This window comes from Canis lupus, chromosome 37, assembly GCF_003254725.2.
Source record: "Canis lupus dingo isolate Sandy chromosome 37, ASM325472v2, whole genome shotgun sequence".
NCBI lineage: Eukaryota > Metazoa > Chordata > Mammalia > Carnivora > Canidae > Canis > Canis lupus.
In genome coordinates, this window is record NC_064279.1 from 16308136 (window position 1) to 16324100 (window position 15965).

Here is a 15965-nt window from a genome sequence, read left to right on the forward strand (position 1 = left end):
TGAGTTCATTGGTATTTAGTCAAGAGGAAAGCTGTGTATATTAAATATAGTGGAATTTGCTTATTAGCTCTATATGAGAGCATGTGGTATGAATCTGTTAATCTTCTGATTCCTTCAAGTTATCTGCAATATTAAACTCAGAATAGTTCTTATATATTCCTTTTTTTAATTGTCTGAGATTTTATTATGCCAGTATTTTAATTCCCATAGGTACCATTTATCATTTGCTAAATCAAATGATAGCTATTTACTGTTATTTCTTGATTGAACAGTAGATAATCAGTTTTCCTTATGTAGATGACTTGGGATATTAGCTACCTCGATCTGGCTGACAGTTGATCCTCAATAACTCCCTTCTAATAGACAAAAAGATAAAAAGTAACGTGTAAATGAAACATGTTTGTTGACTTACTCAGTTCAAATTCATTATGCAATTTTAGATGTATTGTGATCTTTAGTCCTCTTTTTGGAAAACTTTACAAAGGAGAATGTGTAGAGAGGATCTAACCACCTATCTTGATGTTAGTATCTGAAGGATTACTTTGTTCAAATAAAATAATAACCTACTTCTTTCTATTAACTTTTTCTACGTACTATAGCATAGCGGTGAATTCATTTTTTTTAATACAGTGAAATATCTTAGTGTGAGCCAAAGTTGATTACTTTGTAACAGATGAATGACATTGTGTTTAATTAGTGAATATCAAGGGATTCTGTTTGAAAATGCATGGATATGTAACTTAAAATTTATGCATTGCTAGCTGAATTATAGAATAGAATGTACTACTAAACTTTTTATTAATTATTCATTAAAACAACCAATTATTGGGTGCATGTTACTGCCTATTTCTGTGCTAAGTATATAAAAGTAGAGAAGAAAAAAAATCTCATTTCCTAACTTTAAGAAATTTATTTGTGGGCAGTCCTGGTGGCCCAGCGGTTTGGTGTCGACTTCATCCCGGGGTGTGATCCTGGAGACCTGGGATTGAGTCCCATGTTAGGCTTCCTGCATGGAACCTCCTCCTCTCCCTCTCCCTCTCCCTCTGCTTGTGTCTCTGCCTCTATCTCTGTCTGTCTGTCATGAATAAATAAGTAAAATCTTTTTTAAAAATTTGCTAGTTGAGCAGCAAATATTAAACACTTAAAATACTGCATAATTAAGGCTAGAATAAAGGAAGTACGGATTACAAAGTGATACCTCTTCTGAACCAAACAACTTTGAAAAGAATTTAACATCTTCTCATTTATTTTTTAAAAATTGTTAATGTAGTATTATAAATTAGAATATGGTTCAGAGTGCATTTGTATTATAGCAATTGGATGTGGGTTTCCGGGGCAGAAAGTTACTTAAGTATACCAAATCTTTCTTGGCAGTGTTATTTGCTATAATAATTTCCCTTAGATTATGTCTTAGACATTATTCTACTTTGAATTTAGTGTGTTGTAAAAGTCTTATGTGGTATAAATTAAACTGATAACAATAAAATCCATTGGGTTTTAGTTGCCATTACCCAGGGAGGAGCAATACAACTGGCTAACAATGGTACCGATGGGGTACAGGGCCTGCAAACATTAACCATGACCAATGCAGCTGCCACTCAGCCGGGTACTACCATTCTACAGTATGCACAGACCACTGATGGACAGCAGATCTTAGTGCCCAGCAACCAAGTCGTTGTTCAAGGTAAGAGAATTCAGAATTCACAGGTATGGTAAATTCTTTGAAAGGTTAAAATTTTATAAACTCAGAAAAAGTAAGTATGGTACTGCAAAACACTATGAAAATATAGTTACTTTTTTCATTATAGATAATGTTCTCCATGAACTCTTCCATTATTCCAGTTGGACCCAAATGTCATGGCATAAAAACAACTGTTTTCAGTTTTAAAAATATAGCATCCTTAACACTCTTAGCATTTGGGAATAGAAACAGGGTAGGTTACAGGGCAAGATGGTGAAATCAGAACTTTAGGAAAGCTAGATTCTGGATCTAACTACATAGATTTGCTGTCTGATCTTGAGTAAGACACACCTCACTGGGCCTCGTTGTTTTTTTTTGTTTTTTGTTTTTTTTTTAATTTATTTCTTTTTATGTGTCAAAGAGTTATACTAAATCACTGATGAGAATCTTTGGAGGTTCTGGGTGCCTGGCTGGCAGAGCATGTAACTCTTAATCTCAGGGTTGTGAGTTCAAGCACCACATTGGTGGGTGTCAAGCTAACTTTAAAAAAAAAAAGAAAGAAAGAAAAAGAATCTTTGAAGGTTTAAAATTCTATTTCTCTGCTTTTTACTCAAGAGAAATTTACATCCTCATTCCTAAGATCATCATTTTTTATTTCAAGTGAAAACAATATGTTCTGAAGAATCTTGTACCAATATGCAAGTCTACTGGTCTGCAGAGAAAAAGTAGTTAAATTCTTGATGAACTATAGAAATAGCTTTTTTTCAGTTTTATTTTTTTATTTAATTTTCTTGCTTTAGGAATCTTTATGGATAGGAGTTGACCATTTTTCTTTGAATCTATTTGAATATTTTAAGAATATGTTTTATGCCAGATTGAAATTTGCATACTGAGGAAATAATTTTAAAATCTGCATCTAAAAATATTTTTATTAATATATTTTGCCTCTGTTAAATATGACCATTGTACCTCTTCACCATAAATGATAATTTTTGAATAATCCTAAGACACCAACTAGAGACTCATCATTTATATAAAAGTCCCTAATGTATTTACAGAACATATTCTGTTATAAACAAATAATATTTGAAGAAGATAATATTTTGCTTATTAATGGGAGTAAAACACCTTTTCACTTTACATGCAGGTACTCAAAAATTGTAAAGCAGGATGTCAGTGAATTTGAATTCTGAACGTCAGTTTGAAGATGGTAACATGTTTAGTATATAAATCTTTCCCATTCAAACTACACATTTTAATTGATATTAATAACAAATGTGGATAATTTTATAAAGAATAAAGACCTTCAAATTCTCTCAGATAATGTTAGGTTCTTTATTCTTAGGAGGGCATATTACTAAATTCTTTTTAGAAGCAATCTGACATTCTTTACAGCATTTAGTTAGAAAAATAAACTTCAGTTTATTTAGCCATTAGCATTTACATTAAAACAAGTAATATAATTGGCATCAAGTGATAACACTTTTTCATACTTTCAGTTTTGTTTCAATTAGAAATTTATAATAGTTGACCATAATGCTTTATTTTCTCTCCCATTTTGCTATTATGAAAAATCATGGTCGTTTTTATGTCGTGGCAAGAGTCTACTTGAAATTTTTTAATAAGAATTTACCAATATCAAAGGAAGACATTGAGGAGTATACTCTCTCTAGGAAGATCATCCAGGCTGTGCCCTACTTAACCTTTTAGACTTAAGGTTGGTAAGCATGTTAACAACAGAATAGAACTTCATTGAAATGAAAGATAAATACAAAACCCAGCAGACCTAGGTTAAGGCCTCTTTCACCTAAGTGTCTATACTAATAAATATATTAAACTGGAAATTATTTCACTAATGACCCAAAGAGTGCTGATTCTTTCAGTGTTTTAGTTAGAATCATATTCCTTTTTTCCCCTTTCAATCCAAAATGTATGTTTAGATTGATGATTGACACCTGTGTTTTTCCTAAGTCCTAGTGCTTCAGTGTCTTACACCATGCCATGTTCACTGTTGTTCTTTTCAGCTGCCTCCGGAGATGTACAGACGTACCAGATTCGCACAGCACCCACTAGCACCATTGCCCCTGGAGTTGTTATGGCATCCTCCCCAGCACTTCCTACACAGCCTGCTGAAGAAGCAGCACGAAAGAGAGAGGTTCGCCTAATGAAAAACCGGTACGTACATTACATTTCCTGAGATCGTGGTAGGTCAGGTCATCTTCAGATTCTGCCGGACATGTGTCTCTTATATCTGCTGGTAATAGGATCTGTGCATTGAATTCTCTTCAGGTAGAATTAATGAATCTTGCTGAAACGTCTTTATTTAGTAAGTGACACTTACAAAATGGCTATTAGGATTATGGGTCAGTCTTTAATCATAGTTTTCTTTTGTATAATTTCTCTGAAAGATTTAATTCACAACTCTTGCTGTATTTTCACTGTGCTCTAACCAACAAGCTAAGTTATTTAAATACTGTTTCTTTACATGAGTAGTATTGTTCAAGAAGATCAAGAGTTTCAAGTATGTAGTGTAAAATTAAATGTTTCATTTATATTAAATTTATTTATAATAAAGTAAATGTATGATGGCCAGTCCATGTTTTAATGAATTCCATATTTACTCAAAATTAACAATTTAACACCTAACTAAAGATTTTTCAAAAATATATTAAATGTAAGATAGCTTATTCTTAGGCAAAATCTTAAAATAGTCTTCAACAATGAAAATGCCCCTCATCAAAATCTATAAAATGTGGGCAGAGTGACTCTCAATAAAGTAAATTCATAGCTGTAAATGGTTTTGTCATCCAAAAAAACAGTAAGTAACCTGGGTGGCTGAGCTGATTATGTATCTGACTGTTGATCTTGGCTCAGGTCATGATCTAAGAGTTTTGTGGGGTTTTTTGTTTTTTTTTTTTAATCTTTTTCTTTTTTTTTTTTTTTTAAATCTACGATAGTCACACACAGAGAGAGAGAGAGAGAGAGGCAGAGACACAGGCAGAGGGAGAAGCAGGCTCCATGCACTGGGAGCCCGAGGTGGGATTCGATCCCGGGTCTCCAGGATCGCGCCCTGGGCCAAAGGCAGGCACCAAACCCCTGCGCCACCCAGGGAACCCTTTTTTTTCTTTTTTTTTTTTGATCTAAGGGTTTTGAGATCAAGCCCCATGTCGGGCTCCTCACTGGGTGTGGAGCTTGCTTAAGATTTTCTCTCTCTCTTACTTTGCCTCTGCCCTTCCTCCCCCCAAAATATAGTAAAATGTTTGATTTAGTTTAGGACTTAAAATATTTAGCTTAGGATTTCATATAGAAATGACTAAAGACAAATCATAGAAAATGAAAATAAAATTTGAAATTGTTGGAAATATTCCTCTGCTATTCATCCCAAGAATTTTCAAACACTATGATAAAGAAATATGGGGATAGAATTTAGACAGTCTGGATTCAAGGCCTGGATCTACCTTTTTTGCTATGACTTTATTTTATTTATTTTTTTTTAAGATTTTTTTTTTTTCTATTACTGAGACACAGAGAGAGACACAGAGAGAGAGAGAGAGAGGCAGAGACACAGGCAGAGGGAGAAGCAGGCTCCATGCAGGGAGCCCAACACAGGACTTGTTCCTGGGACCCCAGGATCATGCCCCAGGCCAAAGGCAAGCGCTCAACCACTGAGCCACCCAGGCATCCCTTATTAAAGAAGTCTTAAGTGAAGGCTAGGTTTTAGAACTTAAGACAATAACACTTACTGAAGAAATCGGTTCTAAGCAAGACACAGCAGAGCAATCAGACAGAAAAAAACCTTCTTGATTATAAAAACAGCAGAAGGACTTTATGTTGGGTCTATGTAGTGGGCTCTGTGGGACAGAAACATCCCCCCACCCCCCCCTCCTTTTTTTTTTTAAAGATTTATCTATCCATTTCAGAGAGAGTACGAGTGAGTGTGGGGGGAGAAGCAGAGGGAGAGAATCTTTAAGCAGACTCCCAGCTGAGTATGGAGCCCAATTTGGGGCTCAGACCTGAGCCAAAACCAAGATGGTCGCTCAACCAACCAAGCTACCCAGGCGCCCCAGAAATGTTTCCCCTAATACAGAAAAGACTAAGAGGTGGTGTCATTAATGGGTGGGTGAGGAGGCAGCACTATAGCCTCTTGTCTGCTCTGTTGTATGGATCAGAGAGCTGCCCATTTATGGACATTTATTCATTTGACTAGCAGACCAAATTTCCTTTTTTCTTTAGTTTACGTACTCCTCCTCTCTCCCTGCCCCCCTCCTCACCTTGCACATACACACCAAGTTAGGGACAGAGTGCACATAGCTACAGTTCCTAACAGCCTTTCCTGGCCTGAGATCTTCAGGGGAGCTACCTGATTTATCATAGATTCTCTAATAAAATACTTTTGTTTGGATTTAGTTTCATTATAAGGAAACTTCTCACTGACTCTGCTATAGTTCCCATTATTCCCACATCACTGTTGCTTCTACTTTTCCAACTTCCATTCATTAAAATCTGGTTTCTGTGATCAACAATAGCATTCTTATGTCTTTAAAAGATACAGATTCCCTCCCACTTGGCAATCTGGTACACTCTTTTAATTTCATTTTACTTCTGTGGAATATTTGACACTTTACTCATTCTCCTGAACTCTTCTTTGATTTATTCATCTAATTTTCTGACTACATTTGTAGTGTTCCCTTGGAGCATTCATTCATAGCCGTGTATTTCAGGCATTGAGTATATATGCTAAGATCTTCTGGTTCTGTATTCTGGCTTTGACCATTTTCCCTGAGATACTATTTATTAAGGGGCAATCAGTAGAGCATGTGATTCTTGATCTTGGGGTTGAGTTCGAGTCCCACATTGTGGAGATTGCTTAAAAATAAATTTTTTTTTTAATTTTTTAAGTGGTAGACCTGGGATTTGAGCCTGTGTTTGGTGCCAGAGAGCCTTGTGGACATGCTAATTCTGAGGTTCTAGTATGCAGCTCTCTCCTGCTGTGCTTCTTAAACCAGAGCACATGAGAATGTGCTGGAGATAATGTAACCCCAAGAGGTAAACATGGAATGCTTTCCTTGAATGTTTGTCTTGCTCAAAAATTAGAAATAAATATATTTAAGGTAAGATATTTAAAAGAAATTCACACCAGCCGTGATTGCTTTGGGCTGTGTCTCCAGAATCCCCATTTTACTTTTCTCTGCTATTAGGGGTACTTCAGTGGAAAAGTTGGGGGAGTGCTGTCTTCCTAAACATACTCCCTAGGATGAATGTCCCTTATATGTACCTCAAACACAGCCTATCTTAAATTGAACTTTGATGAAAAGAGTTACCCCCAATTCTACACTGTCCAAATTACCATTTACTCAGAAATGAAAAGTGATAAGCAGTCTAGAAGAAAGTGTAGATGGTTATTAATTCTTGTTGCTGCAGTATCAACAAAAACTCCAAAATCTCAGTGTCTTAGAACAACAAAATTTCTTCTTCACATTACATTTAACAGCTGCAAGATAGCTGTTGTGCCTCTCTTCCACATGCTCCAAGCTAAAGAAGCAGCACCTTTTTTGAAGCATGTCATTGTAGCAAAGGGAAAAAGACAGTGCTTTTTAAGTCCTCTCTGATTGATGGTGGTAAACATTGTGTCCATCCACTTCTATACCAGTGGCCAAAGTACAGGCAAGATCAAGCCCCAGTGTCAGTGGAGTGGGAATGTGTGCTCTTCCCCTGAGGGAAAAGGAGGAATAAAAAATTAATGAAAGTAATCCGCTATCCTTGTCTTAAAATTTTAGAATACAGGAGGATTTTAATAGATTTCCTAAAGGCAAAAGTAATAAACATAAAGGTTAGGTGCATTTGCATGAAAATATAATAAAGCCTCTGTTTAACAGCCAAGAAAAAGATAAAGTAGCAAAATAAACTAAAATCATTTAACTAAAGTCAGAACACTAATGAGTTAAAGAGATATAAATAAGCAGATTTATTTTCAATTAATTAGAAATGAAGTAAAAAAAAATTTTTAATTCCAAACAAAAAGGGTCTGCTATGAAATTAAGGTATATTCAAGGGATCTCTGGGTGGCTCAGAGGTTTGGCTCCTGCCTTCGATTCAGCCCAGTGCGTGATCCTGGATTCCTGGAATCGAGTCCCATATCGGGCTTCTGCATGGAGCCTGCTTCTCCCTCTGCCTGTGTCTCTGCCTCTCTCTCTCTCTCTCTCTCTCTCTCTCTCTCTCGTCTCTCATGAATAAATAATAAAATCTTTTTTAAAAATAATGTGTATATTCAGTTGTATACATTGTATCCATTCAACTGCATATAAACAACAATTAAGAATGAAGATAGATGGTATTTTTTTTTTGAGATAGGAATATATACTCATAAAAAAAAAAAGAATCTATACTCATGGTTGGAAAAAGGTTACCAAAGACTATGTATAATATATAAGCACATTAGAAAACATAAGCTAAAAATTAAATCACCACTAATTGTGCCACCCAAAATGTTAAATTCTGGAGTATATTTTTTTTCCCTAATATAGATGTGTAAAAATAAAGCATACATTTTAATGTATAGTGGTTTATTTTTTTGTTTCTACATTTATTTTTTTACATGAATTCAATTAATTAACTTATAATGTAGTATTGGTTTCAGAGGTATAGAGTTTAGTGATTCATCAATTGCATATAACCCCCAGTGCTCATCACATGCCCTCCTTAATGTCACATGCCCTCCTTAATGCCTATCCTCTCCAATTACTCCACCCCCCCACCTTCCTTCCAACAACCCTTAGTTCTTAATTTTTTATTTTAAGTAATTTTATGTTACAGAAGAGTTGTTTTTTTTGTTTTGTTTTGTTTTTTTTAAGATTTATTTATTTATTTATGATAGACATAGAGAGAGAGAGAGGCAGAGACACAGGAGGAGGGAGAAGCAGGCCCCATGCCGGGAGCCCGACGTGGGACTCGATCCCGGGACTCCAGGATCGCGCCCTGGGCCAAAGGCAGGCGCTAAACCTCTGAGCCACCCAGGGATCCCCACAGAAGAGTTGTAAAAGTAGTACAGAGTTCCACATCCTCTTTATCCAGCTTCCTGTGATTTAGCATATTACATAACCAGGCTACATTTATCAAAACTAAGAAATTAACATACTGTGTATGATAATTAACATAGTGTTGTATACTGTGATAACGATACTATTAGACTATACATTTTATCCGGATTTCCTCAGTTATTCTACTTATATTCCTTTTCTCTTTCAGAATCCAGTCCAGGATACCACATTGCATTTAGTCACAATGTCTCCTTGTCTACAATCTGTGACACTTTCTCTCTCTCTCTCTCTCTCTTTTTTTTTTTTTAAACTTTCATAGCTTTGTCACTTTTGAAGAGTAGTGTTCAGGTTTCTTTTAGAATATCTCTCAATTTGGGCTTATGTAATGCTTTCTTATAGTTAGGCTGAAGTAATAGGTTTTGGGGAAGAATACCACAGAATAGTATGTCTGTCTTGTCATATTGTAATAATATATATATGGGTAAATATTTAATATTGTTTATTTTACTATGTTCTTCAGATTATTCCAGCTTTGGCCATTGGGAGCTCTTACAAGTTGGTTTCCTTTTATCCTTTTGACATGTCCCCCTTTTTTAAGCACATCCTTAACTTTCTGACACTACAAGATTGTCCAGGTTCAATTTCTCATTTGTGTGTTCCCTGCCTTAGTCTTGGACTCAACCATTTCTTCTTAAATCCTAGTTCCTTTTACTAGAAAATGATATTGAGAAATCAAGAACTGGGCATCAGGTTTGCTCTTTGCTACCAGGTTTCACACTTCTGGGCCCTCTCAAAACATGGTGTACTAACTAACCTATGTATGCACACATCTAAATTACTGTATCTGTATACTGCTAAAATAAATATGAATTCATAGTAGCCTCTCTGACCAGAAACTTGGCTTACCATTAAGTATAGTTTGTTTATTTTTTTAAGTTTTTAAAGATTTTCTGTATTTATTCATGAGAGACAGAGAGGCAGAGACCTAGGCAGAGGGAGAAACAGGCTTTTGCTGGGAACCTGATGCGTGATCCAATTCCGGGACCCTGGGATCACAACTTGAGCCAAAGGCAGACGCTCAACCACTGAGCCACCCAAGTGTCCCCAATATAGTTTTTTTTTTTTTTTTACATATTTGTTTAATTTTGGTATACTTTTAAAATAGAGAATTGATAACTCGTATACCTATGAGAAACAAATTTACCAAATACAGTATTTATGTATAGTTATTTTTGTTTTTAACCTTTGAAGTACCAGTGAAAGCACTGTTTTCAAAGCTGTTTAGTTAGGTCTGTTCCTTTTTTTCCCCACTCTATTCAGTAAGGTTATATCAGATTGTAGTATGGTTAGATTCGTCACCCCCTTCATTCAGTTCTGGGATTGCATGCAGTTTACTTTTTATGCTGTTTAGTTCTGTTGGTTTTAACAGATGTATGGTGCCATGCTTCTACCTGCACAGTGCCTTATAGAAGTTACACCACCCTAGAATGAATCCCTATGATACCCCGTGGGTAGTCTACCGTTGCCCCCTTTTCCAGAATCTCATATAACTGGAATCCTACAATATATGTAGCCTTTAGGATCTGGCTTCTTTCCCTGAGCAAAATGCATTCAAGATTTATTGATAGTGTTACGTGGATCAGTAGTTGTTTTTATCCCTGATATTCCATTGTACACATATCCTGTGGTTGGTGTGTCCGTTTACCTTGATGTTCATCACAGTTCCAGTTTTAGAGGACTATGAATGAAATTACTATAAACATTCACAGGTGTTAATATGAACTTTCAGTTCACTTGAGTAAGTATCTAGGAGTGAGCTGGCCAGATAAAATGGTAAGTGATTTACATTACAATTTATTTAACTTTGTAAGAAACTGCCAAATTGTTTCCCAAAGTGGCTGTATTATTTGGCATTCCTACCAGCAATGTATGAGTTCCAGTTGATCTTATGTTCTGCATTTAGGTTTATGACCCCTTTTGAATTAACTTTCATATAAAGTGTGAGGTGTGTCATGGTTCATTTTTTGTGTATGGACATTCATTTGTTCCAGCACATTTGTTAAAAAGATTATCCTTTATTGAATTGCCATTGCACTTTTGGCAAAAACCATTTGACCATATTTGTGTGGGTCTGTTTCTGGCTAGCTTGTTTCATTGGTCTTTGTGTTTCTCCTTTAGCCAACACCTTGATGTCTTTTTTTTTTTTTTTTTTTTAAGATTTTATTTATTTATTCATGAGAGACACAGAGAGAGAGGCAGAGACACAGGTAGAGGGAGAATCAGGCTCCATGCAGGGAACCCAATGTGGGACTCAGTCGCAGGACTGGGATAACAACTGGAGCTGAAGGCAAGAGCTCACCTGCTGAGCCACTCAGGCGTCCCGTTGTTTTAATTACTATAGCTTCATAATAAGTTTTGAATTTGTCAGTGTGAGTCCTCTGACTTTGCTCTTTTATAGAATTGTTTTGGCTGTTCTGGTTCCTTTGCATTTTCATATCAATTTTAGAATTGGCTTGTTGATGTCTATAAGAAAGTTTTCTGGGATTGTGATTAGGATTATGTTGAGTTTATAAGTCAACCTTTGGAGAATTAATATCTTAACAATACTGAGCCTTCCATTCTATGAATACAACGCATTTTCCATTTTTTAGCATATAGATCCTGCACATATTTTGTTAGATTTATACCTAAACACTTCTGGGGCTGTGGGTTTTTTGAGGGGGTGTAAAGGACTTTTGAATGGGGATTTCATTCTTGATATTGAAAATTTTTGTCTTTTCTCTCATTTTTTTGGTTAGTCTGGCTAGAAGTTTAAAAATTATTAAAAACAGGCTATGTGGATTTGACTCATGGGTCATAGTTTGCTAACCTTAGTCTAACTCACATAAAAGACAAAACAGAATAAAAAACCAAGACCTAATTATATGCTACTTATAAGAATCTCACTTCTAATGTAAAGCATAGGTAAGTTAGAAGGAAAGGGGAGTAGAAAAGAATAGACCATGCAAATACCAATCAAAAGGAAGCTGGAACATTGTCAGGGATAAAAAAAAAAAGGACATAATATAATGATGAAAGGATTAGAGCTTTAACTTTAAAGAGAGAATTGAATAGTTGAAATTTCAGCATTCTTTTCTCAGTGATAACAGAAAATAAAGCTATAGGCAACCTGAGTGACATAATCAACCAACTATACCTGTTTGGCTTGTTAATTTAAGAGGATAGAAATAATACAAAATATGTCCTTGGCCCATAAAGCATCCTGGGAAATCCCCAGTTGTGTGGAAATTAAATAGGTATCAAACATTTCTAAGTCTGTAGGTCAAAAAGGAAGTCTCAAACATCTTGAACTAAGTGCAAATTAAAATACAAAAAAAAATTTGTGGGATGAAGTTCATTTGGTGCTTAGAGGAAAATATATACTATTAAATACTTAGGTTAGAAAAGAAAGTCTTAAATCAATCATTTGTGTCAGGGCTTAACAAACTGTACCTCAGTGCCTATTTTTGTAAATAAAGTTTTATTGAGATACAGCCATGTTCATTCAATTATGTGTGTTACCCATGGCTAGTTTCATGCTACAACAGCAGTAATTGTGACAGAACCCATTTGGTCTGAAAAGCCAAAAATATTTACCAAAAATGTTTGCCAACCTAACTTCCATCTTAAACTAGAAAAGGAAGAGCAAATTAAAACCAATAAAATTGAAAAGGAAAACCAATAGAGGAAAATCAATGAAACAAAAAATTTGGTTGTTTTGTTTTGTTTTTATAGATTTTATTTATTTATTCATGAGAGACACAGAGAGAGAGGCAGAGACACAAGGAAAGGGAGAAGCAGGCTCCATGTAGGGAGCCCGATGTGGGACTCAATCCCAGGACTCCAGGATCATGACCTGAGCCAAAGGCAGATGCTTAACCGCTGAGCCACCCATTCGTCCCAAAGAAAAAAGTATCATATAGAAGCAAAGAATTAGTTCAGTGAATGGAGGAGGATGTTGAGACACATTATGTGAAAGAACTTTTTTCTAAAAATATGCCTATCACATCAATTTCAGAATTTATAAGCCATCTGTTTGCATGAATGCTTAAAATCATAAAATCCTATTTCTGTACTGAAGAAACATCAGTGGTCAATTTAATCTTCACACCATGTTGTCAGACCAATCCACTGGGAGAGTCCTTTCATTTGCCTCGTGTTTTGTTGTTGTTGTTGTTTTAATATTTAGCTAGAAATTTTTTAGAAGCTTTAAGTATCATTTTCCAGGCTAAGGATTTCTTTAAATTTTTTAATTAAAGTTCATTTGTATTCTGTATTCCACTCCAAAATATAATAATGCTTTTTTTAATATGAAAATGCCTGCTACCCCTCTTACCCATTAATCAAAATTAGTGCTTTAGAATGATATGGCAGGTTTATCCCCTGATTTTGCATACTCCTTTTACAAACCGATCAGTTCTAGGTGGAGACATCTTGATTAGACCTTTATTTAAAAAACAGATGAAGAAATAGTTCTTGCATGGGACCTGTTAGAAGCTATACAACTGGTTAGTTGCAAAGCCAGGATCTGAACCCAAGACTGATCCTCAGTTTAAAATTCTTGCTATTATATATTGTCATAAGTTTATATCCAAATTTATTTAAACTGTGCCGAACTTGAGCATCATTTTGCAAGACAGTGTGTTATTTGAAATTTATTTGGTGTTTCCCCCAAAAAGTATTCTATAGTCACATTCAGCTTGGGACTTGCTAGTTAGAATTCTTCTTTGGAGAGAGTCGTAATTCATATTTAGTATATTGAAAGGATCCAAGGTCTACGTTGAAGAAACAAATTAATTTTCTTAGCCTAGTGTGCCCTTTTTTCCCCCCACCTTTTGAGAAACCTAATCTTTAACAATACTGTAGTATACTGATTTTGCTAGAGCAAAATTAGGAGATACTAACCTATGGGATCGTACTAGTTTTAACTTTTGGAAACTAGCATGTAGATACAGCATTTGTATGAGCACTTGTGGACTGTAAATTCTCAAATGCTGGAGGGGAAAGCAAGGAAAACAAGATGACTCAGCCCTGGGTAAAAGTAGATTTGTTAGTGTGTACATATATCCTACATGCTCTATATATTGTTAGACTTCACCACATACAGAATATCCAGATTGACCTCAGAATCATTCTCACTGTGATCCTTTAGATCACTCTTGGCCTCATGGCACTTCTTGGTTTGTTGTCTTGACTGTGCTTTAGAATGTTGGGCCATTTTTAACTTCTTCCAAACTAATTTTCACCAATAGTATAGTGATGCAGTGGATCATATATTGTCCCTATCTGTCATGGATAATACAACATCAGGTGCAACTTTTTTTATTCCAAAAGTCAGCTTGCTCCTTTTTTCTAAATCAATAGGCTATATGGGGATAAGACATCAATGGAGGCATTCAAGTTATCTAGAAATGATTATAACAAACACATACATAGCATTTACACAGTGCCAGCCAGTATTTCACGCAATTTTTATATATTAATTCCTTTAATCCTCATAAAACTTTTGAGGTAGGTAATATTATCTCCGTTTTAGAGCCAGGAAAGTAAGGTTAAGTAATTTGCCTATGGTCATATAATTGGTAAGAGGTAACCATTTAACCTAAGAACCTGACACTGAATGAAGTTCTTGCTCCTAAGTACTGTACTGTACTGCCACCATTGTAGATGAATGATTGTAAATTGGTGCTTTTTTCCATCTTTTAAAGACTTGGAACCTTTTTACTTTCAACTCAGGAATAAGGACCTACCTTGTGCCAGTCTCTCAGCTAGTGACTAAGAATATATGGTCCTTTTTCACATGGAGCTAAAAAAGAGTTTACTAGTTTAAACTTTGTAGCTTAGTAAAGAATGTTTTTTATTCTTACTCTGCTTTTAAGTTAGTTTTTAATTGTGGTAAGAAAATTTACTATCTTAACCATTTTTTAAGTATATAGTCCAGTAGTGTTAAGTATATTCATATTGTTGTGCAAAAGATCTCCAGAACTTTTTTACCTTGCAAAACTGGAACTCTATTAAAAACAAATTCCTTCATTTTCTCCTTCTGCAAATCCTAGACAATCACCATTCTACTTTCTGTTTTTACGAGTTTGACTACTTTAGATACTTCATAAAGTGGAATCATATAGTTGTCTTTCTGTGACTAGTTTTTGCTTAGCATTATGTCATCAAGATTCATCCATGTTGTAGTGATGGGATTTCCTTCTTTTTTAAGGCTGGATAATATTCCATGTATGTATAGACCACATTTTTAAAATGTATCCCTGTATTGATGAATACTTGGGTTGCTGTTGTGAATAATGCTGTTATGAACATAGACATGCACATCTCTCTTCAGTATCCTGTTTTGTGTTCTTTGGATATATACCCAAAAGGAGGATTGCTCGATCATCGAGTAATTCTATTTTTTATTTTTTAAGGAATTACTCTAGTGTTTAGTATTGTGGCTGGGCCATTTTATGTCATGAGGGTAGTGCACAGAGTTTTCTGTTTGGGCTTTATGGTTTTTTGTTTTGTTTTGTTTTTGTAAATATAGTAGCCATCCTAAAGGGTGTGGGGTGGTATCTCATCGTGGTTTTGATTTGCATTTCGCTAATAATTTGATTGGTGTTGAGCATCTTTTTGCATGCTTGTTGGTCATTTTACGTATCTTCTTTGGGGAAATGTCTATTCAAGTCCTTTGCCCATTCTTTAATCAAGTTACTTTGTTAAGTTGTAAAAGTTCTTTATATGTCCTGGATATTAACTCCCTATTAGATATAGGACTTGCAAATATTTTCTCCCATTTCTTAGGTTGCCTTTTCACCCTATTGATTATGTCCCTTTTCATGCATAGAAGTTTTAAGTTTGGTATGGCCCTGTTTATTTTTGCTTTTGTTGTCTGCTTTTGGTGGCATAGCAAGAAACCACTGCCAATCCAGCATCTTGAGGCTTTTCCCCTGTTTTCTTCTAGAAGTCTGAACAGTTTTAGGTCTTCAATCCATTTTCATTTAGTTTTTGTATATGGTATAAGATAGGGGTCCTAGGGGTCCAACTTCATTCTTCTGCATGTAGATATATAGTTTTCTTAACATCATTTGAGGAAAAGACTCGTTAGGTTTTTTTAAATGCCTGAAATGATGAATTTATGAGGTATTTCTATTTAGGGTGTTTTTTACACTGACACTTAGCCTTAATATCTTAGTTATCAATATCGACAGAATTTCAAG

At 35.2% G+C, this 15965-nt stretch overlaps 2 protein-coding genes across 11 annotated transcripts in view; one reads left to right on the forward strand and one right to left on the reverse strand.

Moving 5' to 3' along the window:
- The window catches only part of CREB1 (cAMP responsive element binding protein 1), a 62423-nt gene that overhangs the window by 39898 nt on the left and 6560 nt on the right, over positions 1–15965 (forward strand). For 5 of the 6 annotated variants that reach the window (XR_007408884.1, XR_003134325.3, XM_049106604.1 and 2 more), the window contains 2 exons: positions 1502–1684; positions 3706–3856. Coding sequence is in view for 4 of the 6 variants with exons in the window: in XM_049106604.1 (XP_048962561.1) it covers positions 1502–1684; positions 3706–3856 (334 nt within the window). In the remaining 2 variants the exon portion in view is untranslated. Of the gene's footprint in view, positions 1–1501; positions 1685–2828; positions 2892–3705; positions 3857–15965 lie in introns of those variants that run through there. The other variant, XM_035710965.2, reaches the window with a different exon arrangement.
- METTL21A (methyltransferase 21A, HSPA lysine) overlaps positions 1–15965 on the reverse strand; it is a 69025-nt gene that overhangs the window by 26587 nt on the left and 26473 nt on the right. Inside the window, exon 4 of one of the 5 annotated variants that reach the window (XM_025441864.3) lies at positions 3079–7393. The exons of the other annotated variants lie outside the window; for them this stretch is intronic. Coding sequence (XP_025297649.1) covers positions 7365–7393 — 29 coding nt within the window. The 3' untranslated portion in view covers positions 3079–7364. Of the gene's footprint in view, positions 1–3078; positions 7394–15965 lie in introns of those variants that run through there. 5 annotated transcript variants of the gene reach the window in all.